Source organism: Anabrus simplex, chromosome 3 (assembly GCF_040414725.1).
Source record: "Anabrus simplex isolate iqAnaSimp1 chromosome 3, ASM4041472v1, whole genome shotgun sequence".
Classification (NCBI taxonomy): Eukaryota; Metazoa; Arthropoda; class Insecta; order Orthoptera; family Tettigoniidae; genus Anabrus; species Anabrus simplex.
Window position 1 is genome coordinate 399,246,720 of NC_090267.1, and position 26,207 is coordinate 399,272,926.

General features: G+C 40.6%; 1 protein-coding gene across 4 annotated transcripts in view; it reads right to left on the reverse strand.

Annotated features, from left to right (window-relative positions):
* The window catches only part of LOC136866431 (glutamate receptor ionotropic, kainate 2), a 274,181-nt gene that overhangs the window by 131,693 nt on the left and 116,281 nt on the right, over positions 1 to 26,207 (reverse strand). For 3 of the 4 annotated variants that reach the window (XM_067143357.2, XM_067143356.2, XM_067143355.2), the window contains exon 3: positions 12,795 to 12,947. The exons of the other annotated variant lie outside the window; for it this stretch is intronic. In XM_067143357.2, coding sequence (XP_066999458.1) covers positions 12,795 to 12,947 — 153 coding nt within the window. The remainder of the gene's footprint in view (positions 1 to 12,794; positions 12,948 to 26,207) is intronic. 4 annotated transcript variants of the gene reach the window in all.

The following is a 26,207-nucleotide window of genomic DNA, read 5'->3' on the forward strand; positions in this document are numbered from 1 at the left end:
GGCAACACTGTAACCACATGTACGGTAACTACCTCTGTCAGCAGACGTTAGTCGTACTGTGCACTTGGTGCAGTTGATAGCGTTTTGGGTTAGCATGCAGGAGGTCAGCAGGTGAGGCCGCCTGGGCGAGGTACTGGTCATTCTCCCCAGTTGTATCCCCGACCAAGAGTCTGAAGCTCCAGGACACTCCCCTTGAGGCGGTAGAGGTGGGCTCCCTCGCTCAGTCCGAGGGAAAAACCGACCCTGGAGGGTAAACAGATGATGATGATGATGCAGGAGGTCGAGTGGTCGATCCTGGGTTGAGGCGTGTGTTTTTTATTTCGTAAATGTAGTCCAGGTGGTATGGTATCTGGCATCTTAATCGTCAACAGCGATTGCAGCGGGTCCTCTAGAAACCATTTGCACTTACATACTACGATCCTAGAAATGGACGAACATTCGTTTTCATTGGTCAGCTTTGAAAGGCGCCCTTTCCACGTCGTGGGCGTGAATTTATTCGTACCACTTCATCTACTAGATGTGTAACTTGTTTGTTTTAGCTGTCTATTTCTTATTAGTCTAACCAGGTATTTGTTGTTTCAGGGTTACAAAATGTTGCATGTGACCTCAGAAACGGTGTCTTACTGTATTACAGTAGGTAATGTCAGATGGAAATTAGCGAATAAAAAATGCTCCTCAACCCAGGATCGAACCATCGACCTCCTGCATGCCAACCAAAATCTCTACCCACTGCACCAACTGTACGGCACGACAAGAGCGTGCTGACAGCGGTAGTTACCCTACATATGGTTACAGTGTTGCCAGATTGCTACTCTTCAACGTCCGTTTTCTACCGGATATACTCGCAAGACGAAATTTTGTAAGATACATTTTTTTATTGCTGGCATGTGAGGAGTCGCGCTGCGACGCCCGAGTGCGCGAATTACGCTTCACCCTGTATAGTGGCTCGCAAGCTGCTCTGAAATCTATAAGTAACAAATATAATTTAAATTCTTTGGCATGTAGCTTTAGAACAGATCTCTCACAGTATGGAAGACATATCTGTTTTAAGTGGGTTAAAGGGCATGAAGGTCTATTAGGTAATGAAAGAGCAGATGAGCTTGCTAAACTTGCAGCATTTAGTGACAATGAAACTGTATATAAAAGAGCCCCGATATAAAAAGTAAAACATGAATTATATAAATTCACAATCGGTGAATGGTCAAAGCTGTGGAACTCAAGTAATAAGGGTGAAGTTACACGGTACAGGACCGTTTGGACTGCAGTTTATTAAAACCAAACTTCATCAGTTCCTTTCGGTTCACGGAAAATTTAAATTTTATTTACATACATTCAAAATTAGTAATAACAGTTGTGTTTGTGGAGATGAAGAAACTGCAACTCATCTTATTTTTAATTGTCCATTCTTCAGCAAAGCTAGATATATTTTGGAACAACACTTAAATTGTTGTAACGCCGCCTCTGTGGTGTAGTGGTTAGCGTGATTAGCTGCCACCCCCGGAGGTCTGGGTTCGATTCCCGGCTCTGCCACGAAATTTGAAAAGTGGTACGAGGGCTGGAACGGGGTCCACTCAGCCTCGGGAGGTCAACTGAGTAGAGGTGGGTTCGATTCCCACCTCAGCCATCCTCGAAGTGGTTTTCCGTGGTTTCCCACTTCACCTCCAGGCGAATGCCGGGATGGTACCTACCTTCCCTCATCCTTGCCTATTCCTTCCAATCTCCCCATCCCCCTACAAGGCCCCTGTTCACCATAGCAGGTGAGGCCGCCTGGGCGAAGTACTGGTCATACTCCCCAGTTGTATCCCCCGACCAAGAGTCTGAAGCTCCAGGACACTGCCCTTGAGGCGGTAGAGGTGGGATCCCTCGCTGAGTCCGAGGGAAAAGCCGAACCTCGAGGGTAAACAGATGATGATGATGATGACTTAAATTGTTGTACAGTAATGTTAGTCAAACCTATTTTTTGAATATTTCACAAGATATGTTGTTTATTTTAGAAAAAAAAATTAAGGTTAGTTTTACTTTTCTCCCAGTTTACTGAATTGTGTGTGTAATCACTCACTTCAAAAATTTTGTATTATATGTTGGTAATATTTAAGGTAACTAGTTATAACCTACAGCCCTAATATGCTAGAAAAAGTAGGGCTTTTTTCATGGATAATATATAAATAAATAAAAATAAATAAAAATATAGTCCCCGAAACTTTTAGTGATACTTGGTTTTACGGGGGTGGGGAGTAAGGAGAGAGCTATCCCGGTTCCGGTAATTCTGCCAACTAAATGGAAATGAAATCTGAATTAAATCGATAGTATGATCGATCGATACGAATTTTCTAAACCGTCGTTACCCTGTAGAAGTTCTAGGTTGTTCCTGTGATGTACCTTGATTTTCCTCACTCATGTTCAAGCTTAACCTATATTTTTTACTTTGCTGTGTAAATAACAACAGTATGTAAAGTGTTGCAATCATACCGCCACATGTCTTACGGCGATGCATAATGGATTCATATGTTTTTTGTGTCAAAGGTTTCCAATACGAATCTCGCAGATAAACGCGGTCTACCAATTCAGCACTGCTTTTAACTTGTAATAAATAGGTCGAAAATCTACCAACATAGCATATTTTAACATTACGCTTTAGTAAAGAAGCATGTCACAGTTTATGGTATGGCGATATATTTTACAAATTTTTATTGGGTTAAAGCGTAACTATAACTTATTCTTAAAACGTACCTGTTCTTTGTAATTAATTTTCAGTGATATTTGCAAATAAAAACACGAAACATTCAGTCAAATACCTAAATGAAATGAAGGTGGGTGGGGTTCGTGAAGATTTTAAAGGAAAATAACCGGTGGCACACTAGTGTAAGTAATAAACAAAACCGTAATTGATACGCTTGTCGGACAAGGTTTGCCATCCTTGGGCTACTGGGATCTTACCTGTAAGTTGCTCAAAGAATTCAGTACGATAGGGCTTCAAAGGAGGCCTAATACATAAAACTCGATGTAACCCTTTTACGGTTGGTTTTACAGGAAAATTTATTAGGACGAAACTCGATAAAAAATAAAATTTAAAATCTTCTTAGTTCCAGTGTGAAAAAGGGGCGGTTGTCTGAAAATCTGAGAGCCGGTAACTACAGTAACTGCATAATAAGTTGCTATGGAGATCACACCGGAAATAATTTTATGTGCTTTGTAATACGCCGGCGCCGCGTCGTAGGGGTAGCGTGCCTGCCTCTTACCCGTAGGCCCCGGGTTTGATTCCCGGCCAGGTCAAGGATTTTTACCAGGATCTGAGGGCTGGTTCGAGGTTCACTCAGCCTACGTGATTACAGTTGAGGAGCTATCTGACGGTGAGATAGCGGCCCCGGTCTAGAAAGCCAAGAATAACGGTCGAGAGTATCCGTCGTGCTGACCACACGGCACCTCGTAATCTGTAAGCATTCGGGCTGGGCAGCGGTCGCTTGGTAGGCCATGGTCCTTCGGGGCTGTTGTGCCATGGGTTCGGGGGTGGGCTTTGTAATACAGTATTAACCACCCCACACTTGCAAGAGGTCAAATATTTAAAAAAAGACATACCGATGGTTTACTTCTAAAACCTTTTATATCCCAATGCTCTTCCTATCCATTGTATTCCTTAAGACTGGTGACGCCTCCCAGCCACATATTTATATGCAGTCCATCAGAATAATTTTCGTTGTGTTGATTTTTCTGTACGGATGTGTAAAGGAAAATAGACCTTACCATCCTGTATTGTACGGATGTTGTTTACAAGCATATTTACGCACTTCTACAGTGTAATGTATTAAAGGTTCATTTTCCTTCGCACATAACTATAGGAAAACGAACATAACGAAAATTGTTCTAATGGGCTGCGCATCCATATGTGACTGGAGGGGGGGGGGGGGGGTGACAAATGTTAAGAAATATAATGGATAGGAAGAGCACTGGAACATACGAGGTTTTGAAAGTAAGCCATCGATGTTTTGTTTTACGTCGCACCAATCAGATTGGTTTTATGGCGACGATTGGACGGGAAAGGGGTAGGAGTTTGAAGGCAGTGGCCGTAGCCTTAAATAAAGTACAGCCTCAGCATTTGCCTGGTGTGAAAATGGGGAAACCACAGAAAACCAACCCCGACTGCAAGCTCACAGCTACGTGTCCCCAAACCGCGCGGCCAACTTGCTCGGTGAGATCAAATGTAAAAAACAAAAAAACGAAACTGCATAGGGCCAGAGGGAGCCAGAAAACGAGTACATGGCGACAAGCCGCTGACAGGGAGAGGCTCTCCACCTACTTGCCTCATAATCCCGAGAAAATGTAATCATGCACATGTTAAGTGATAGTTTTGCCAAACACGGGCACAATAGGTAGTAAATGTCTCAATTCATAAATGCAGAAATTCTCCATCAGAGTTGGGAATGTAAAATGTATGACATAAAAGGTCGTAAACTACGTTTTACACAACTTTTGTTTTGTACATTTCTCAGATAGAACATTATATTTCCGGAGATATCTGTAAGTATGGTTTTAGTGATCACGGAGCTCTTTTTATCGTAGTTAAAATAAATGTGAATGAAAGGAAGATATTAACATTAGGACTATAAGGCAGTACCATATGGCTAATAAAACAGGCATGAGGGAGTTTAAAAAAAAGTAAATATGATCGGCGGAAAACGGTAAATAAAAATGTAAACAGACTCTGGGATTGTTGAGGAATGTGAAAATAGGTTTGTCCCTTTAAAAGTGGCAAGGAATGGTAAAGATCTACTATATTATAACAGAGAAGTAAAGAGACTAAGAAGGAGGTGCATATTGGAAAGAAATAGACTTAGAAATTAAAGGAAATTATTAGGAAATTGAATCTAGCAAGGAAATCAGCTAAGGATAACATGATGGCAAGCATAATGGGCAGTAATACACATTTTAGTGAAAAATGGAAGAGTATGTATAGGTACTTTAAGGCAGAAACAGGTTCCAAGAAGGACATTCGAGGAATTATTAATGAAAAAGGGGAGAGTTTATGCGAGGATCTTCAAAAGAGAAGTATTCAGTCAGAAGTATGTAGAAATTGTTGGTTACAAGGGTAATGTTCAGATAGAGGAGGTGACTAATACTAAAGAAGTATTATACTTTACTATGATAACAATGATATTTACAGTAAGATACAGAAGTTGAAAACTAGAAAAGCGGCTGGAATTGATAAGATTTCTGGGATATACTAAAGACAATGGGTTGGGATATAGTACCATATCTGAAGTACTTATTTGATTATTGTTTGCATGAAGGAGCTATGCAAAATGAACGGCGAGTTGCTATAGTAGCCCCTGTGTATAAAGGAAAGGGTGATAAACATAAAGCTGAAAATTACAGGCCAGTCAGTTTGATAAGCATTGCATTTAAGTTTTGGGAAAGCATTCTTTCTAATTATATTAGACAGGTTTGCGAAATTAATAACTAGTTTTATAGAAGGCAGTTTCGGTTTAGGAAAGGTTATTCCACTGAAGCTCAACTTATAGGATTCCAGCAAGATATAGCAGATATACTGGATTCAGGAGGTCAAATGAACTGTATCGTGATTGACCCATCTATGGCATTTGAGGGTTAGAACATGGGACACTACTGGCAAAAAGTGAGTACAATTGGACTTGACAAAAGAGTGACTGAGTGGGTGACTATATTTCTAGAAAATAGAACTCAGAGAATTAGAGTAGGCGAAGCTTTATCTGTCCCTGTAATAATTAAGAGGGGAATTCCTCAAGGCAGTATTATTGGGCTTTTATATTTATGTCTTCATATATATATCAATGATATGTGTAAAGATGTGGAATCAGAGATAAGGCTGTTTGCAGATGATGTTATTCTATACAGAGTAAGAAATAAGTTACAAGATTGTGAGCAACTGCAAAATGACATCGATAATGTTGTGAAATGGATAGTAGGCAATGGTATGATGATAAACGGGGTTAAAAGTCAGGAAAAAATCCGGTCAGTTGTAATTACTGCGTTGATGGGGTGAATGTTCCTTTTGGGGATCACTGTAAGTACCTAGGTGTTAATGTAGGGAAAGATCTTCATTGGGGCAATCACATAAATGGGATTGTAAATAAAGGATACAGATCTCTGCACATGGTTATGAGACTATTTAGGGGTTGTAGTAAGGATGTAAAGGAGAAGGCATATAAGTCCCTGGGAAGATCCCAACTAGTGTATGGTTCCAGTGTATGGGACCCTCACCAGGATTACTTGATTTAAGAACTGGAAAAAATCTTTGTAGGAAGGGGAGTTAGGGATTGGAATAACTTACCAAGGGAGATGTTCAATAAATTTCCGATTTCTTTGCAATCATTTAAGAAAAGGCTAGGAAAACAAAGATAGGGAATCTGCCACCTGGGCGACTTTCCTAAATGCAGATCAGTAGTGAGTGAGTGAGTGAGTGAGTGAGTGAGTGATTTTTGTGAAACATGTCGGGTATGAGGTGAGCTGGATCTGTCGTGGCGAGTTTTTATGACCGGATGCCCTTCCTGACGTCAACCTCATCAGACGAGTTAATGAGATGAAATGAATGACGTGATATATGATAGTAGGAAGGGAGAGGGTACCGGCACATAGCCTACTGCTGTCGAATAGCACCAAGGTGTTTGCACAAGGCTTAATGTCTCCATCCGACGGACGAATCACCATCAACAGCGTCATATGCTCACACTCCACATAAGCACTGCGCAGAGGTTTGGAATTTAATCCGGGCTTTTGGCACGCAATCTAGTGATTATAAATTGTGTACCAACACCTTCCCTACTGGCTAACATTCTGATGGTAAAATTTTTTCGACCAACCGGACTCGACCCGACTAACCCCGGAGTCAGACGTTTAGACTTCAAAGCTTTACGATCATGTCCACCAGGCGAACTGAAGTTGCTGAAACATGTAATAGTCCGAATACAGCCTTCATTTATTCGTGATATGCATTGTACTAGACAGGATTTTGTAGTGTTGTTTCAACGGCGCACTAGCCGCGAGCATCATGGAAAGGTGTAACAATCCAACTAATGACCCCACTGCTACACTGGGGCGAAACGATGGCAGTTTTATGTTTGAAAAAACTTGAAAAGCTTCATTTACAATTGGTGAGTTTAAATTATGGTTTCATTTTGGGAACTTAATTTTTGAGATAAAAGCCTTAGGAAGGCAATTTTACTAGTGGAATACAACTTCCCCTAGTGCACCATCACTGGATTATAAAAGTACGGCATTGCAACTGATAAGGCCACTGCCACTCACCGAGCAAGTTGGCCGTGCGGTTAGGGAATTCGGATCCCATAGTCGGCACCCCTCAAGATGGTTTTCCGTGATTTCCCGTTTTCACCCCATGAAAATGCTGGAGATGTATCATAATTAAGACCACGGCCACTAGCTTCCTAATCCCAGCCCATTCCAATCCTTCCGCCGCCGTAAACCTTCGATGTGTCAGTCAACGTTAAACAAGTAGCAAATAAAAAATAGCCTCTGCCAAATGGGGCGAAATGCTCGTAATTTCACGACTGAAAACGCCTACAGAGCTTGAATATTATTTAAAATTTGCAATCGATGAAAATAAATTACGGTTTCGTTTTTAGAAAATTTTTGAGATCATAAATTCTGTTTTGAAACAACCTTTATTATCTACACTTTCACATACGACTGAAATTAATGTACAAATTTGACATGTCATATTTTGGACTTCGTAATATTGCTTCATCACCGTAAACTAATCAAATAATATATAGCCCAGTGGACAATCCGTCAATTCCTAAACTTAAATACCGAGTTTCGAGAAATTATATTAACAGTTTGGTGTTCAATTAATATCCCGCCTCTACTTAACATTAGGAAAGTATGGAAAGGAAATGCTGAATTTATACATTAAAAATATGAACTGCACATTGTTTTATTATCCATCATGGTAACAAAATTATCAGCAATATTTTGTGAAAGTGGGGTACTTCCGTAGGGATTTATTTGGGTACAGTCCTGGATTTCCTGGATAGGTCTCACAATAAAATTATGTCTTCTCTCTGCCTTCTTTCAATTTCCTGTCAGAACACACGGCACAGTACTTAGGTTTTGTTTTCCATTTTTTGCCTCAGGAGTAACTATGATACGTAGCTTCCCATTCAGACAAAATTCTTCGTCACAGCTGATCTGTCGCCCTCGCTTATGGGCATTTTGTTTCGTAACATCCCCATAAGATCCACGATAACTAGGTTCCTGAAAGGCTTCTGACTCACTTCAGACTTATTTTATGCATTTTAATGCATATTATATAGTTGAAAACTGTCCACTAAAGGTAGCAGCTTATTTTCTGTATTAGCAGGCGTATATTCCACAGCTGTTTTGAGAATACTTTAAAAAACCGCGGTCACCTTCTTCACCCCTTACATCACCATTTTCGTCACACTCTTCCATCTCAGTTTCCTCCTATTCACTAGAAAAGTTGTTCTCAAATTCACAAACACTATTTACACTTTCAGAATTGGTCAACATATCAACGTCAATATCGCCACTGTCAAACAACCGTCCGTAAATATCATTAGGTTCCATGCCACGATTAGTAGACGACATCTTAATAAATATAAACACAACAGTGACGAACTCTCTCCACAGAATAAGCAATTCATTTAAAACACATGAGCCGGGCTGAGTGGCTCAGACGGTTGAGGCGCTGGCCTTCTGACCCCAACTTCGCAGGGTCGATCCTGGTTCAGTCCGGTGGTATTTGAAGGTGCTCAAATACGTCAGCCTTCGTGTCCGTAGATTTACTGGCACGTAAAGAACTCATGCGCGACTAAATTCCGGCACTTCGGCGTCTCCGAAAACCATAAACAAGTCGTTAGTTGGACGCAAAGCCAATATCATTATTATTATTATTATTATTATTATTATTATTATTATTATTATTATTATTATTATTATTATTATTATTATTATTGAACAGGAGGTCGCAGCACGGAACAGAGAAATGTCCGGACTAAATATTGTGTAAACCTCAGCACCATTTTCGCTCCAACATACGAAATATGTAACTTTATATTTGTGTCGGACGAGGTCCGACATAGGACCGGAACGGAAAATTAAAGATGTTGGACTGAGACAGATATTGGACACCAAAGAGTTAAACAGTTTTCCCATGATATCGTAATCAATCAATCAATCAATCAATCAATCAATCAATCAATCAATCAATCAATCAATCAATCAATCAATCAATCAATCAATCAATCAATCAATCAATCAATCAATCAATCAATCAATCAATCAATCAATCAATCAATCAATCAATCAATCAATCAATCAATCAATCAATCAATCAATCAATCAATCAATCAATCAATCAATCAATCAATCAATCAATCAATCAATCAATCAATCAATCAATCAATCAATCAATCAATCAATCAATCAATCAATCAATCAATCAATCAATCAATCAATCAATCAATCAATCAGAGAAAATTAAAATGAACCTTATTTCAACTTTAATTTATCTAAAGCGAGATGAAAAGGAAACGTGGCAAAATTTTGAAGCGCACAGATAACATTCTACGTTTATTTATATACAAGGTAGCTTCAAAATACGAGGTAACGAGAGATAGCACAAAGAAACTTTATTTTACGAGCAGATTTAAGGATGCAAGGAAGCAGAGCACCGGTACGTATTACTGTTCAACATAATAAGCATTCTTGTCCAAGCACTTGTTCTAACTGCACAACAAGGTGTCGATCCCGGCATGGAAGAACTCTGCGTATAGTTTCCTGAAGCCACCTCAAGACAGCTTTCTGAACGGCCGTGTCATCTTTGAATTGCTTACCACCTAAGTTCTTCTTGAACAGTCCGGACAGATTGAAATCATTGGGTGCCAGGTCAGGTATGTTGGGAGGATGCTCCAGTGTCTCCCACCGGAATTGCTGTAACAATTCACGCATGCTGTTGGCTGCGTGTGGTCTGGCATTGTCGTGCAGTAACACAATGCCTCTAGAGATAAGTCCAGTTCGATTTCTATGAATAGCGCTCTAGTGTGTCACGGTAATTGGCAGCATTCACTGTCGCTCCCCTGGTGAGGACTACTGCTATTATTAAATGTTTTCTTTCCTCCTCTGAATGTGGAGACGGGCTTCTAGATGGTGACTCCGTCTTTCAGGCCAGGTGATTTGTATCGGAGTAGGGGATGTGCGGAGATGTGGCTCATACAAGGAACTGTCCCGGCATTCGCCTTACTGCAGGAGAATGGAAAAACTACGGGAAAACATTCTCAGGACAGCCGACGGTGGGGACTAGCCCCTCTCCATCTCCCGAATACAGAGGCGTAGAGCCACGGTAGAGCCGTGGCCACTCCTCCTCTGCTCGGTTGGCCGGTTGGAGTGCAGAGCTGTCGGATCACGGACCAGCCGTGGCCGCTAGTAAACCGAGACCCACTCTGCATCCACCGACCCTGGTCAGTACATCAGCTCCTGATTTGGCACCCAGTAATTACCATATCTTGGTCCGCTGAAGAAGCATTGAGGTGTTAATCGATTCAGCATCAATACGTCCATTCAGCATGCCGTCAGGATGTCGCTTCAGACACTGGACGCAGATTTCTTCCATGCTGGTGAACTATTAGAACAAGTATTCAATCAGTCATCAATGATCTGCATTTAGGGTGGTTGCTCAGGTGGCAGATTCCCTATCAATAGTTTACCTCATATTAACATTTAATTATAATTGTTTACTTGACTTTTTCTTAAATATTTTCAACGAATTTGGAAATTTATGGAACATTTCCCTTGATAATTTATTCCAATCCCTTACTACTCATCCTATAAATGAATATTTGCGCCACTCTGTCCTCTTGAATTCCAACTTTATCTTCAAATTGTGATCTTTCCTACTTTTAAAAGCTCCACTCAAGCTGATTCTTCTACTTTTATCACTCCACGCCAACTCACCACTGACATCTCGAAACATACCACATAGTCGAGCATCTCGTCTCCTTACTCCCAGGTCTTCCCATTCCAAAGTTTGCAGCATTTTAGTAACGCTACTCTTTTGTCGGAAATCACCGAGATCAACTCATGCTGCTTTCCTTTGAATTTTTTTCAGTTCTCGTATCAAGTAGGCCTGGTGAGGGAGCCATACTCTAACTGCGGTCTTACCAAAGACTTATACGCCCTCTCCTTTACATCCTTACCACAACCTTTAAATACTCTCATAACCATGCGAAGAGATCTGTAACCTTTCCTAACTACTTCGTTAATATGATTACTCCAGTGAAGATCATTCCTTATATTAACACCTAGGTACTTATTATGTTCCCATCAACACAATAATTAAAACTGAGAGGGCTTCTCCTCTTGATGAAACTTACAACTTGACTTTTCATCACATTTACATTCATACCATTGTCTGCTGTCAATCTCACTACATTGTTTAAGCTCCCTCAAGTCGCTCACAATCCTACAACTCTATTATTCGCAATTATCCTTATCTGTGATTCCACATCTTTACTCATATTGTTTATATATAAGATAACATAAAAGTCCAATAACCGTGCTCGCGGAATCCATCTCTTATTCATTACAGAATCAGATAACGCTTCACCTACTGTAATTTTCTGAGTTAAAAAAAATGCTATTTGTTCGGGGCGTCGACCCATGTGGATCTTTTGCCCCTACTGGCATCAAATTGTATAAACCTGCGTGTAATTGGAATGGCAGTAGTGTGGAATGTTGTGCGCGAGGAAAGGAAGATTAAGGACGTCGCAAACACCCAGTTCCCAGGCCAGGGATATTAATAATTACAATTAAAACCCCCTGACGCGGCCGGGAATCGAACCCGGGCCGCCAGGTAACAGGCGGACGCGTTGACCCCAACACCGCGGGGACGGACAATTTTCTGAGTTATATTTTCTAGAAATATAGCTACCCATTCAACCAATTTTTTGTCTAGCACAATTGCCATCATTTTTGTCAGTAATTCCAGTGAAGCTCAACTTGTAAGATTCCAGCAAGATAGGCCTAAAGCAGATATTTTAGATTTAGGAGGTCAAATGGACCTATTCAAGGCTTTTGTTAGGGTAGATCATGCGAGGTTATAAATTAGCCTCCATTCAGTATCCCTGTTACGCAATACCCCATTGAAAACAATCTCTGATTCCTTAAACTTCTTCCGTACTGCCGTAACCAGATCCCAAACATCTCCAACTATGTTGGTACCAATTCTTGCTTGCGTTACGCTGTTGGTACCAACATTGAAAATTACCATCCTCACCTTAGCCTCCTCCCTCCCTTCTATTTTCCTCAACATCTATCTGCCTTAACCTGATTCCTGGTTAAGATTCTCTTTCCTCCACATACTTTCCCCACATGCCTGACAGTAGAATCACCCATAACGAGAGCCTCAACCCCACTTTTATTAGATCCCCTCCATTCTTGGTCTCTATTTCCCTGACGCGTGCAGAGCTCACTTCATCCTCCATTTGCTCCCTCCTTTTGGACAAGAATGGTGACTGTGTTGAATAGTGTGTGTTTCAGTGCCCTACTAATCCATATCCTTTTATCTGCCTCTAATCCGCAGTTTATCCTTGCGAACTTTTGCTATCATATTTAATGAAGCGTTTCTGTGGATATCCTTCAGATACTACAATCGTCTCTTAGGTATTCTCACTAACAAAATTATTCCCTGATGAATAACAAGTTCTCTCGTTGAGAATTGTCGTAAGCTTTCGAACGTGCATTGCTGTTGAGAGATGGTTCCAATTAGAAATATTGAGTCCACTTACTAATGAGACCGGTGCCAAAGCTGTCAAATGGCTTCACATTCCTCATCTCCAAGTCCAGAATATCTGGATGTCGGAGATCGTTGTTCATGTGTTGCACCGCGTACCTGAAAGCTATGTCGCGATGGAGGCCGTCTTCTGGATTTTGGAATGCAACTGGAACATTTAAACAACACATCAAGAAAAATATTCTGATATTCCTAATATCTTGAACTGTTAGATAAAGTTTATGTAAGACGTTGTAAATAAAAGTGAGTTTCTGTTATGATAACTGTAAACTTTTTAAATATGTACAGTAGTAACTTATTTGCTGTTTCATCTCAAGGCTTATACTGAGTTAACGTCACCCAAGACAATTGGTAGCACAGAAATACAAGCTCAAGAAATTTATCACTTAGTTATAAAACAAGAATTGTTCAATTAGATGTGGATGGGAAATGGCTTTAGAGGGAAATAATATTGATAAAGCATTGGAGCTAATAGAATATCCAACAAAAAAAAAGGTGACACGGGTATTCAAAGGTACCAAGTGACTGCTCATTAATAAAAATATTCCTTAAAACCGGCTAAATGGTTGCTAGAGTTCATCATTGTTGGACCTTTTCTAATACACTCTGGAAACCCTGAAAACGACGAAGTAGTCAGGAGCATGCAAACTAGGCTTCTTAACATGAAAAATGTTTTTACTCCTTTAATAAGTCCCAGAGGAGATACCCAGCATTCACCAAAATACAGAGTGATTCATTACTCCCACTAGATGTGAGAACAAACTTTTTGTATGGATCCAATCTCAGGTAGTGGCCCGCCGGAGTCATGGCCACGCAACTCGTAGCAAATTTAAGCAGACACTAAGACGTTGCGGATGGAAAGCACCCGGCAAACATGTTTATACATTGTTTGCATTTTTGTTCATTCCAACTTGTGCACTTGCAGTTCCCACTCCTTTTGGCCTTCGCAATTACCATCAGTAGCTTACTGGTCAGTCTCCCTCTGGGATTGAGATTTATCTGTCAAAGCTGGTATAAAACCACGAGCAGCTCTATGTTGCCATGAGCCGCTTCTGTGTTTTGGAAGGTGTACAACTTTTTATCGCTCCATGAAGAGACCTGGGAATAGGCGCAGACGATCCCATTTGAACAAAAAATGTGGTCTACCATGAAGTGATTCAATTATTTTTTTCTGTATTCATTACTATTCAGATACCCGTGCTTAGCTACGGTTTAAAATTGAAATTTATTTTTCAAAATTTTTACATTTTAGAGAGTCTACTGTCAAGTGAGCCTGTGAAATACACCCTCAGTTCGTATGACAAACGGTTTTGGGGGAATTACCATTCATTTTCTTATCTACAATGCATTTGAACCCGGCGCAGAAGAAATGTTTTAACATCCTATTTTATTTAACATCTAAGATGTAAAAGCGATCAACCTCTGAAATTTAAATGTTGTACTGTGATTATAACTCTAATACTTAAATGTTGATAAAATAAAATACTTAATTATCGCACTATATGGTGCCACTTTGTACTTACCCACGGGTTTCCACATAAAATATGCCCTGCTGTTGGCCATTCACCTTGTAATTATCTGACTACTTAAACATACAATAACCAGAAATACTAATACTTTAATTGATGATGGGCGCCAGCTACAAATGAATGTAACAATAATAGTATGAGAGCCTTGAATATCTCTAGGGTGTAGGACAGGGCCTCTTAGGGTACATGCACCAGCGCATTGCACTGTGCACGGAGGAAAAGACGACTTCGCTTGGTTGAGCAGAGTGCAGACCCCACTCCTCGATTTGGAGCAATAGCGCCGTCTCGCTCAGTCCGCCTGTTTCCCTCTTCCTCACTAGCTCCGTAGCGCTCCAAATCCGAGCCGAGTTCAGCCGAGCTTGGCCGAGTAGCCCAGAGACGAAGCGTTGGTCCGAGTCGAGCGGAGTGGGACCGATGTACTGTGCACAGGAACTCTGCACCTCAGTTTGCACCTGTGATATTTTGAGCGTTTGAGAGGCCCTGGTTTAGGGTAATAAGCTTACTTTGACAGCATAACCTAGAATAGTTTTTGGAAAAAGAATCTTGACGTTTGTTTCCCAACTATAATTTGGGACTACCTGTTTTACCATGAAATAAAACAATGAAATAGTGAGATTTGCTGTGATACTGAAATTACGATGTAAAACTCTGAAGTTATAATGGAATGAAGCTATAGGCATTAAATTAAAAATATTCTTGACCGGAAATTTAAAATCTGTACAGTAAATTTATCCTTCACTGGTTCACATTACAGTACCTTGGGCACTTTAAGTGTTCTTGTGACGTATTCCTTGGAAATGGCATGAACTGTAGGTATCTCAAACCTAATTTGGTGACTTATCCTTTTAGCTTCACCAACGAAATATGGCATGGCCTAAATATATAACCACACTGTTCAATCAACTTTACACGTAAACCACAGAACTGTTACAACGAACCTACTACGCTGGCGTAGCAGGAGGAGAGGTGATATTATCACGTATCGCTTCCCAGGTGGTGGATAGGAGGGTCCTAACCGGCTTGCCGGCAGACTTGACGGAAATAAAATACCACATGCGGACCAAACACACAACCCCCTGTGGGTGGGGGACGCAGGCGAAGAATACACCCACAGTATCCCCTACCTGTCGTAAGAGGCGACCAAAAGGGGCGACAAAGGGATGATTGTATTAGAACCATGAAACTACTTGTGATTAGTACCACCACGCAGGGAACACCATGGGTCGCTTTTACTTGCGCTTAGTACCACTATGTTAGGTACCAAATAGATTTGTGATTAGTAGCACGCCGGAACACCGTGCGGTTAGCCCCCCACTTAGAGTGCACTGTCGGCTTTTACAGTACGTGTGATTAGTACCACTATATGAGCGACACCATGCTTCTGGCTTGCCTATGATTAGTAACCACTATATGAGGAACACTACGGGATAGTACGAGTCCCTGTAGTTAGTACACTTATGTGATGAACACCATAGGTTTGCGTTGCCTGTAAATGGCGCCGCAATGTTTGAAACACCATAGATCCGTATTACATGTGCGAATTTCATTATCTGTGAGTAGAACCATAATGTGCGGAATACCGCCAGTCTACGCTACTTTTGATTAGTACCGCACCATGACAAATACCATGGTTCTACTTTCCTAGCGATAAGTACCAATATGAGGGCCGATGACTTGAATTTTGGACCCCTTCAGACTGCAAGCATCATAGATTCAGTATTGTGCTTTAGAAACAGTCCCTTGGTCAGTAATACTATTGTTTTCCGTCATTTTCTGTGAATGTGAGGCACTGCGGGTCGGATCCACTGATTGTTTTAAATTCATATCCATCCATTCATTCTTCATCCTCAGGTTTTGAATTATGGTCAGTGGAGGATTTTGGACTTTTAATTTGTCACTACATTTCGTCAAATTTCGTACCATTAGGGGCCGATGGCCTGGTTGTTAGGCCCCTTTAAACAACAACAATCATCATCATCATCATCATCATCATCAGAACTGTTATTCTCCTTTTCCGAAGACTCTATCTTCGGCTGTCACCGAAACGACACAAGTTGACTCGACCGAACACATATACGGAACACATTCCGAACATCTAGTACATCTGATCACTGAAGACTGCGTAACCAACTGACTGACCGACTGAGTCCTCATCATCCATCTGACTGGTCACTACCATATGAATGACCGCTATAGGATACCAGCCCTTTTATAGATTCTTATTGTCACATGGTTTTATGCCTACGTTATGATTAAAACAGACCGTCACCTCACTCAAGCCAAACTTCAAAGCATTGCACCTGATGTTTAAATAACCGCCGGCTGCGTAAACTCCCTGACGGCATCTCCCGTTTCTCAATGAAAGCAGTGACGTATGGGGTAGAACCATGATTCGACACTAATTGTAATAGTATTACACCACCTAACGCAACTTCTTAAACGTAAGTTCACATAATAAATTAAAATCTTACATTAAGCAGCAAATCCCATACACAGTCCCTTAATGATAACACACACACACACACACACACACACACACACACACACACACACATTATATATATGGCACATAACAGATGAAATGACATGGAGCGAGCGATAAATAATGAATAAATAGCGAAATCAGATGATAGTATTGAATACAAAATATAATAATAGTAAAATTAAGAATAATAGTAATAATTATTAATTATTAATATTGTTAATATTAATATTAATAATAATTACTAAGGAATGTTTGTAACGGGATTTGAACCGTACATTACGTCGAACAGTAATGAAGCAATGAATGATTTTTAGGCAGTGAATGTTTTAAAAATATTTCTTAACATCTAGGATATAGAAGACGACTACGCTTCATGTAAAATTTTAACATCGTGTCTGTAAAGGTTTCGGAAGAATGGATATTGTTTTTTTCATAGTCAACCTCCATCTAAATCCATTAGAGCATACATATTTTAAAGTATGTGATATTTTACATTTAGGACATAAGCGAAGAACCTTCCCGTAAAATTACAAATTTGTACGTCAAACGATTTCGCAGGGATGAATAATTTCGTTTGCGGACATAACCCCTTTTAACGCCTTAAGGGTTGGGGTGTTTAAAAATATTTCCTAATTCACACCTAGGATTTAAAATATATACCGCTGTTTAGAATTTTATCTTCGTACGTCAAACGGTTTCGAAAGAAGGAATGAATATATCTGTTTTCGGATCTTAACCTCCATTTAAATTTAAATTTCTGTTTCAAACTTTCTGTTATTTAACACCTAGGATACGATCAGAAATTTTAGCTTCGTAATTCAAACGGTTTCATAGAAGTGATTATTTTGTCATCATTCTTCATCCCACAATCAAAACTCCTTAGGGGTGTATTGTTTGAAGACCACTTCTTATTTAAAATCCAGGATATAGAATTTAATGTGTGTAGAGAGCAGCACCGATATTTGATAAAAATCGAATGAAACCTCATTTATTATTATTTAGGCCAATCATATGTGTTCAGCTTTTGGAAACTGATTAGTAATGTAAGAGGATTATATCCTTAAATATTATACATTCAACGTCCGCACAAGAATTTGTAGGTACCATTAATGGATACAGTCTCAAAAAAAAAGTTCTTCCAGTTGTGTCTCAAGTTCAATATTATTTCAGTTAAACCCTTGAATTTTACAAATAAATTTCTTTGTCAAAAAAGGAAAGGAGTCGGAAATCCGGTCGAGTACCTTGGCTGTTGTGGAGACTTAATTTTACAACTTCAACAACTTCTACATAATCCCAATCCTTATACGAGGGATATTTTGAATTATACCATATTTGACACCTACAACATTTAAAGATCTTGTAAAATGTCAAATTCATACTTCAAATGGTTTGGAGGGATGAATAATTTCGCCATAAGTCGTCACCCCACCCCCCAACTACCACCACCACCGCAGCCAAAAGCTCTTAGAGGTGTATTGTTTTAAGACCTACTTGTTAAATCTAAAACATACGTGAGCAAGCATAATGTGAAATTTTAACCTTGTATGTCAAGCGGTTTCATAGAAATGAATATTACGTCATCAGAACTCATCCCCAGTCAATATCCCAAAAAAGTGTAGGTTTAAGACCAACTATTAGTTAAAATGCAATGCACATAAGAGCAACATCATGTGAAATTTCAACCTCGTATGTTAAATTTCAGAGATAAATATGTTAGTCATCGGACATCACCCCCAGTCAAGACCCCTAAGGGGCGTATTATTTTTAATACCACATTTTATTTGAAATCTACGGCATATAGGACAACTATCACGTGAAATTTCAAGCTGGTATGTCAACCAATTTGAGAGAAATGAATACCGGTATTTATGTTGTCAGCTACATTCTACCCCAGTCAAACACCCTTAGGAGTATATTAGTTTAAGCCCACTTCTTATTTAAAAATCTATTATATATAGGAGCAAACAATAAGTAAAATTTCAACCTCATGTAGCCGTAGCCGTGTTGAAACACCGGATCCCGTGAGATCTCCGAAGTTAAGCAACATTGGGCGTGGTCAGGAGTTGGATGGGTTGCCACGCGCTGTTGGTGGGGGGGGGGGGGGGGTAAGGGAATGGAGGAGCGGAAAGGAACTGGCCACCCTACCGTACGTAAACTCCGGCTCAGGAACACCTCTGCGGAGGTTCGGACATGCCTTCGGGCAGAATAACCCTTACCCTTACCAACCTCATGCCAGTCGATTTCAGATATATGAATATTTGTGTTCTTAGGCCTTACCCTCACGGCCAAACCCCCATTAGGGATGTATTATTTTAAGACCACTTTTTGTTTAAAATACAAGACATATAGGAGCAATCGTCATATGAAATTTCAAACTCGTATGCAAAGTGATTTGAGAGAAATGAATATTTATGTCATCAAGACCTCATCCCATAATCAACCTCCCTCCCCCATTAGTGAAGTATTGTTTAAGACCACTTACTATCCAAACCTAAGATATATAGAACAGCCATTATGTGAAATGTCAAGCCCATATGTCAAACTGTTGAAGAAAAGTGAATATTTAAGTTGTCAGCCAACATACCCAGTCAAAAACCCTTAGGGGTGCATTATTTTAATACTACGTTTTATTGAAAATCTAAGACATACAGGAGGAACCACCCTGTATGCCAAACGGTTTCAGAGAAAGGAATATATTTGTTTTCGGGTATTAACCCCCATTTTACCCTTAAGGACTAAATTTATTTCTAATCCTGTCATATTTAACATCCAGTACATAAATAAGCAATCATTGAGTGTAATATCAACTTTGTCTGGTCAGTGGTTTCGGAGGAATTAATATTTTGGTTTTTAGGGTTTCCTCCCCCCCCCCCGTTTTATCCCCTTAGGGTGGAAATTTTTGAAACCCATCGTTAGTGGGTGCCTATTGCTTATATATATAAATATCCACATCTGTGGCATCTTCATTTTTAAAGTAAAAGTATCCTTATGAAAATAATTCAACTCCTTCAATTCTTTTCAACCCCCCCTCCCCTGCCCCTCTTAAGTGGATTTTCCGAAAACAAAAAAGTAGGTATTTCTCTATTTTCAAAGGAGATTGCAAATACTAAATTTCACGTCTGTAACATCTTCAGTCTTTTTTTAATATATATATATAGATTTACTTATTTTTAAAATTCACCCGCGTTTTCACTTCTTTTCACTCCCTTAAGTGGATTTTCCGAAAACTAAAAAATAGGTGTTTCTTTCTTTCTAAAGGAGATTTTCATGTCTGTAATATCTTCATTTTTTGATATTCAGAGTGTCCCCAAAAAACACCGACAAGGTTTAGTGTGTTTTGCGGGATGACGGGCTGATCGGTTTTCAAGAAGTAGCCCCTGTCCGGAAATGAACGGATTGGGCGTTGGACATCGTCGAAGCCTGAGAACGGTTCTGAAAATTATTTCCGATTTGGTGTCTTAACACGGAAGATATCCAACCCTTTAACCTTCTGTGCACTGCGGATGGACGACTTCAGCCTAATAACATAGCTACCTGCGCACGCGCTACATTCTTCCACACAGTCCTACTGCGTTACCTGTGTACTGTAGTCTGCCAGTGCAGTAACGTTTAGCGCTGTTAACGGAGCGGTTGTTTACGGAGCGGAGGCTCCGGGCGCTTTCAATCGGTGCCTCCGGAGAACCTCCGATTGAATTACAGGCGCGTAGTTTAAACTTGGTACGGGAGAAATGAACGAGCATTTGTACAGGAATTTATAACTTGTCGCTGTTAATGTGATAAACTACGCCCCTCCGTTAATACTTTAGTTATTTGGCGATATTACAGATAGCATTCTTACGTACAAACATAATAATTATGTAACAGAACCTCCGATTGAATGTCAAGCGCGTAGTGTGAACTTGGTACGGGAGAAATGAACGAGCATTTTCACAGGAATTTATAACTTGTCACTATTATCGTGAGAAACTAGGTCCCTCAGTTTATACCGGTACCCTTATTATTGGACGATAATACAGATAGCATTCTTACGTACAAACATTGAATGATCGAACTCGATAGCTGCAGTCGCATAAGTGCGGCCAGTGTCCAGTATTCGGGCGATAGTAGGTTCGAACCCCACTGTCGGCAGCCCTGAAAATGGTTTCCCGTGGTTTCCCATTTTCACACCAGGCAAATGCTGGGGCTGTACCTTAGTTAAGGCCACGGCCGCTTCCTTCCCACTCCTAGCCCTTCCCTGTCCCCTCGTCGCCATAAGACCTATCTGTGTCGGTGCGACGTAAAACAACTAGCAAAAAAAAAAAAAAAAAAAAAAAAAAGAGAGACATTGAATGACAAGCGCGTAGTGTGAACTTCATACGGGAGGAATGAACGAGCATTCTCATATGAATTTATAACTTGTCGCTATTATTGCGCGAAACTACACTCCTTCTTTAACTTTTTTTAATGCTATATGTTCGGGGCGTCGACCTTTGAAGATCTTTTGCCTCTACTTGCACCATATGTGAGGAAACCTGCGTGTATTATGTAAATGGCGGTAGTGTAAAGTGTTGAATGTGATAAAAGGAACGTTAAGGATGACACAAATACCCAGTCCCCAGACCAGGGATATTAATAATTTAAATAAATAAACTCTGAACCGGCCAGGAATCGAACCCGGGGCCGCCGGGTGACAGGCGGACGCGTTGCCACCTACACCGTGTGACCGGCGTTTACGAGTTGTTTGTGCCATGTTTTACAGCGCAGCACTTACAGACTTGAACCGCTTGAACTCCTCCGTCCACTCGTAAATAATCATCCTTTACTTCTGCACGTCTTTCGCGTTTTTTACATATGTCCAGAAATTAAAAGCGAATTCAAATTTATCTTGAAACTACTATATTCTAGTGCCAATACAATGGGAATATTTCCATAATAATAATAATAATAATAATAATAATAATAATAATAATAATAATAATGTGAACGAAGTGTATGTACTGTGTAAGTTCTGCACAGGTAGGGCCTGCACTTTTCTGAGAAACAACTGAACCTGTTTAGATATATTGTTTGTTGTATCTACAGGGTTTATACCTACAGGGTATATGGGGTATGTATTATATGTCGATATAATTGCATTTTCTTGATAACAAATGAGAGGATGCATTAATTATTCTGAATGACTATACGTTCTTTGTTAAGGGGTATTGTATGGAATATCGGTGGTATAGATCAATTTTTGTTTATGTAGGTAACGATTTTTATAGGGCGCCTACATTCATGGACGTAAGTTTGAAATTACAGCCCACTAAGTCCTTACACTCGGAGCTACTGTTGCGAATAGAGCTGGGAACGGAGCAGTTGCTCCTATGATTGCAATCGGTAGTGCGAGTGAGCGCTCCCTCCGGTATTCTCCGGTAGTAAACTGTTGCTGGGAAACCAATCGGTGCTTCGGCACGCGAGCGGAGGGCGAGCGGAGGACGGAGCAACAGTACTGAATGTGTGCCTCGCTTGCCGTTCCATCCGTGGTGCGCAACGGACGTGCTAGCGACATAGTAAATACTGCTTTATAAGTATGACGAAGGAGAATATAGGAAATATATACATTCTCATTTATCGTTCGTGTTTCATTTGTCGATTACTTTTGTAACAATTTGCTTTACGTCATGCCGTCTTATGACGACGATGTGATAGGAACGGCTAAGGAGAGTAATTTCTAGGCGTGAAAATGGAAAACGACGTAAAACCATCTTCAGAGCTGCCGACAGTGGGGTTCGAACCCACTTTCATCCGGAAGATAGTGGATCGAATCCCACTGTCGGCAGCCTTGAAGATGGTTTTCCGTGGTTTCCCACTTCTCCTCCAGGAAAATGCCGGGATGGTACCTAACTGAAGGCCACGATCGCTTCCTTCCCACTCCCAAACCTTCCCTATCCCATCGTCGCCATAAGACTTATCTGTGCTGGTGCGACATATAACAAAATCCAAAGTCTCACGCTCCAGGACACTGTCCTTGAGGCGGTATAGGTGGGATCCCTCTCTGCGTCCGAGGGAACACCCAACCCTGGAGGGTAAATTGATGGAAGGATTATTATTATTATTATTATTATTATTATTATTATTATTATTATACTCCCATAACCACTTATGTGGTTTTCTGTGACTTTAAGGTGCCGACATTTTGTCCCACAGGAGTTCTTTCATGTGCCGGTACAGTCGCGGCGATTGGGGGGGGGGCGAGAGGGGACAGTCGCCCCCCTACTTTGTGGAGAAAACTTTGCATTTGTATTCCATTTTAGCTGAATGAAACAAGGAATTATAGGAATTATTAAAACAAGCAATTTGTACAAGCCCTGTTGTCTTATCAGCTAATTATTTGCTTTTATTAATAACGAAATTATTAGCGGAAATACGCAACAAAGTCGTTCACGCGGTTAACCGATTTGTATAGCGCCACAGCGAGTACTGTAGTGGAGACTTTGTATGTGCTGTGAGGAAGGGTACGCGTGCATTCGTTAGTCTGGCAGTCTATTTAGTGTCAGTTAGTTTTTTTTTTAGTTTGTAGTCAAATACTAAATGATTTTAATTATATAATCACGCCGTACGTCTATTTAATTGTAATACATGTGTAATATTGTTCCTCTCGTGAAAGTTTTATTGTATAGTATTGAATCAAAATCTCAAATAAATATTATCAACACAGGTAAGTTGGTAGGCTGAGAATCTTTACCTCTCTGTCGAAATTCCATTTAGTAGCTTTTTTTTTTTCAGTTTTAATGTATAACATATATACCCCCCCCCGCTATATCCCACAAACTGGGGTACTTTGTTGTCTTTACATTTTTTGCCCCCCTACTTCTACTTCCCAATCGGCGCTACTGCCGGTACACCTGATCACCTTCAGGTACCGCCGAGCAAAGTCGGAAGTGAAACCGCAAGCTTGAGCTCAGAAGGCCAACGCTCTACCGTCTGAACTACTCAGCTCGGTACAGCATATAACCACTTTCAACCAGTTCGTACTCTTTAGTAAAAATTGAAATGGCGTATGACTTTTAGTGCCGAGAGTGTCTGAGGACAAGTTCGGCTCACCAGATGCAGGTCCTTTGATTTGACGTCTTTAGGCGATCTGCGCGTTGTGATGTGGATGAAACACATACACCCAGTTCCAGCGCCAGCGAAATTAGCCAATTAAGGTCAAAATTCCCGAACCAGCCTGGAATCGAACACGGGACCCCTGTGACGCTAACAATTTAGCCGTGGAACCGGATGTACTGTTCCGTAATAAATGAGCTACGAGTATAATTAATGTAAGAACATCGTATATAATACATGTCTACATGCAATGGAATATAATTACCACTTAAACTATTTTACTACCAGTATTAATAATATTGTTAACGCATTTGCAACGGTATAATATATGCCAATATTCAATCTACAGTATTCTATCCACCTGCACCTATTGCAAACTGAACGTCAGCAGATCAAAATCTGTTATTCATAACGTAACAAATAATGCGGCGATCTTGAAACGACTACATCATTTGAATGACAAACGTAGGGGAACACATGCATCTGTGGAATTAATACTGAAATCTAAATTGTAATTCCTCCTAAGATCACCGTTGCAACATTGCCCACATCAAAGCATTTGAATTTTCCGCCAGTGAATTCAATCGGAGGACTACCGGAGGTCTCCGGAGGAGCGCTGTAATCGTATTATCCGATTCAATCAACAGGAGGTCCGCCTCCTCTTCACAGCGCTAGTAATGTTGTTAACAACAGTGCGACATGTACCAGTTCGCACCATGACCGACATGGTGCTTGGATACGGCAAAGCGGACTGCAATAGTAGAGCTGCTGCAAGATTGTATGCGGAACGTTTTCCAAACAGACGTATCCCACATCATTCCACTTTCGCGGACATCGAGAGACGATTAAGAGAAGCCGGACAGTTCCACATAGGTAGTATGAAGAGTATGGTGTATGACACTCCTGTAATGTCAGCGGAGGACCTTATTGCTTGAGTCCAGGGAGCGATTGAAATTTTTCAAAGACAACTGCACGTATTGGGTCATGTGCGTGAGGCTTAGCACCACCGATGTAGGCTCTGCAATGACGTAGGAGGTACACAGTTCGAAGCCCATATGTAAAGAGTCCAATGTGGTATTCATGTTGGGTTTATTGACGACATGCGGAACGAACGCCCATCTCACACTTTGATGGCTACAGCGTCCAAGCCGTGCGTTTCTGGATATGGGTTCCTTCTTGAAAACGGATCTGTTTGCCTTCCTGCACAACGTACTAAGCGTTGTCGGCGTCTTTTTGGAACACCCTGTATAAGTATCCTCATAAAAATAATTGAAGCCATATTTTACCTTTTTTCACCCCCTTAAGAGGATTTTCAGAACACGAAAAAATACGCGTTTCTTTATTTTTGAAGGAGATTCCAAATACCAATATTTACGCCTCTAAACCGTCAAGATTTTGAAATATACTCATTTAAACAATTCACCCCTCTTCGCGATGGAATATCCCGAAATCCTCTCTTAGTGAGCAACTACACTGTGATATAAATGTATCCCCAAAATTTAATTTCCTTCTGTCCAGTAGTTTTGGCTCGGCGATGATGAATTAGTCAGTCAGGACATGTTATTTTATATGTGTAGATCTTTGACATTTCATGTTGTTTTAATTTATTCCAATTTTGATCATTACATTCTATCTGTCCACTTCTGTGGTGTAGTGATTAGTATGATTAGCTGCCATCGCACCCCCCCCCCGGAGGCCCGGGTTCAATTCCCGGCTCTGCCATGAACTTTTTAAAAGTGGTACGAGGACTGGAACGAGGTCCGCTCAGCCTCGGGAGGTCAGTTGAGTAGAGGAGGGTTCAATCCCCCCACTCAGCCATCCACAAAGTAGTTTTCCGTGGTTTCTCACTTCTCTTCCCGGCTAATGCAGTGGTGGTACCTAACTTACAGTCACGACCGCTTTTTTCCCCTTTCCTTGTCTATCCCTTCCAGTATTCTCATCTCCCCATAAGGCCCCTGTTCAGCATAGTGGATGAGGCCACCTCAGTGAGGTAGTGATCCTTCTTCCCAGTTGTATACCCGACCCAAAGTCTTGCACTACAGGACAGTGCCCTTGAGGTGTTCGAGGTGGAATCCCTCGCTGAGTCCGAGGGAAAAGCCAACCCCGGAGGGTAAATGGATAAAGAAAGAAAGAAAGAAAGAAAGAAAGAAAGAAAGAAAGAAATAAAAATAAAAAATAAAAAAATTAAATAAATAAATTATTTTCTGCAATATGAGTTTAATTTACAGGGTTTTAACGTATTTCTTGCCGAATTCGGTAACTGATATACAAATGTGCTTTAAATTTTGGTGCAAGCAATTACAGAAGAAAAGCAGAGTCATCTCCG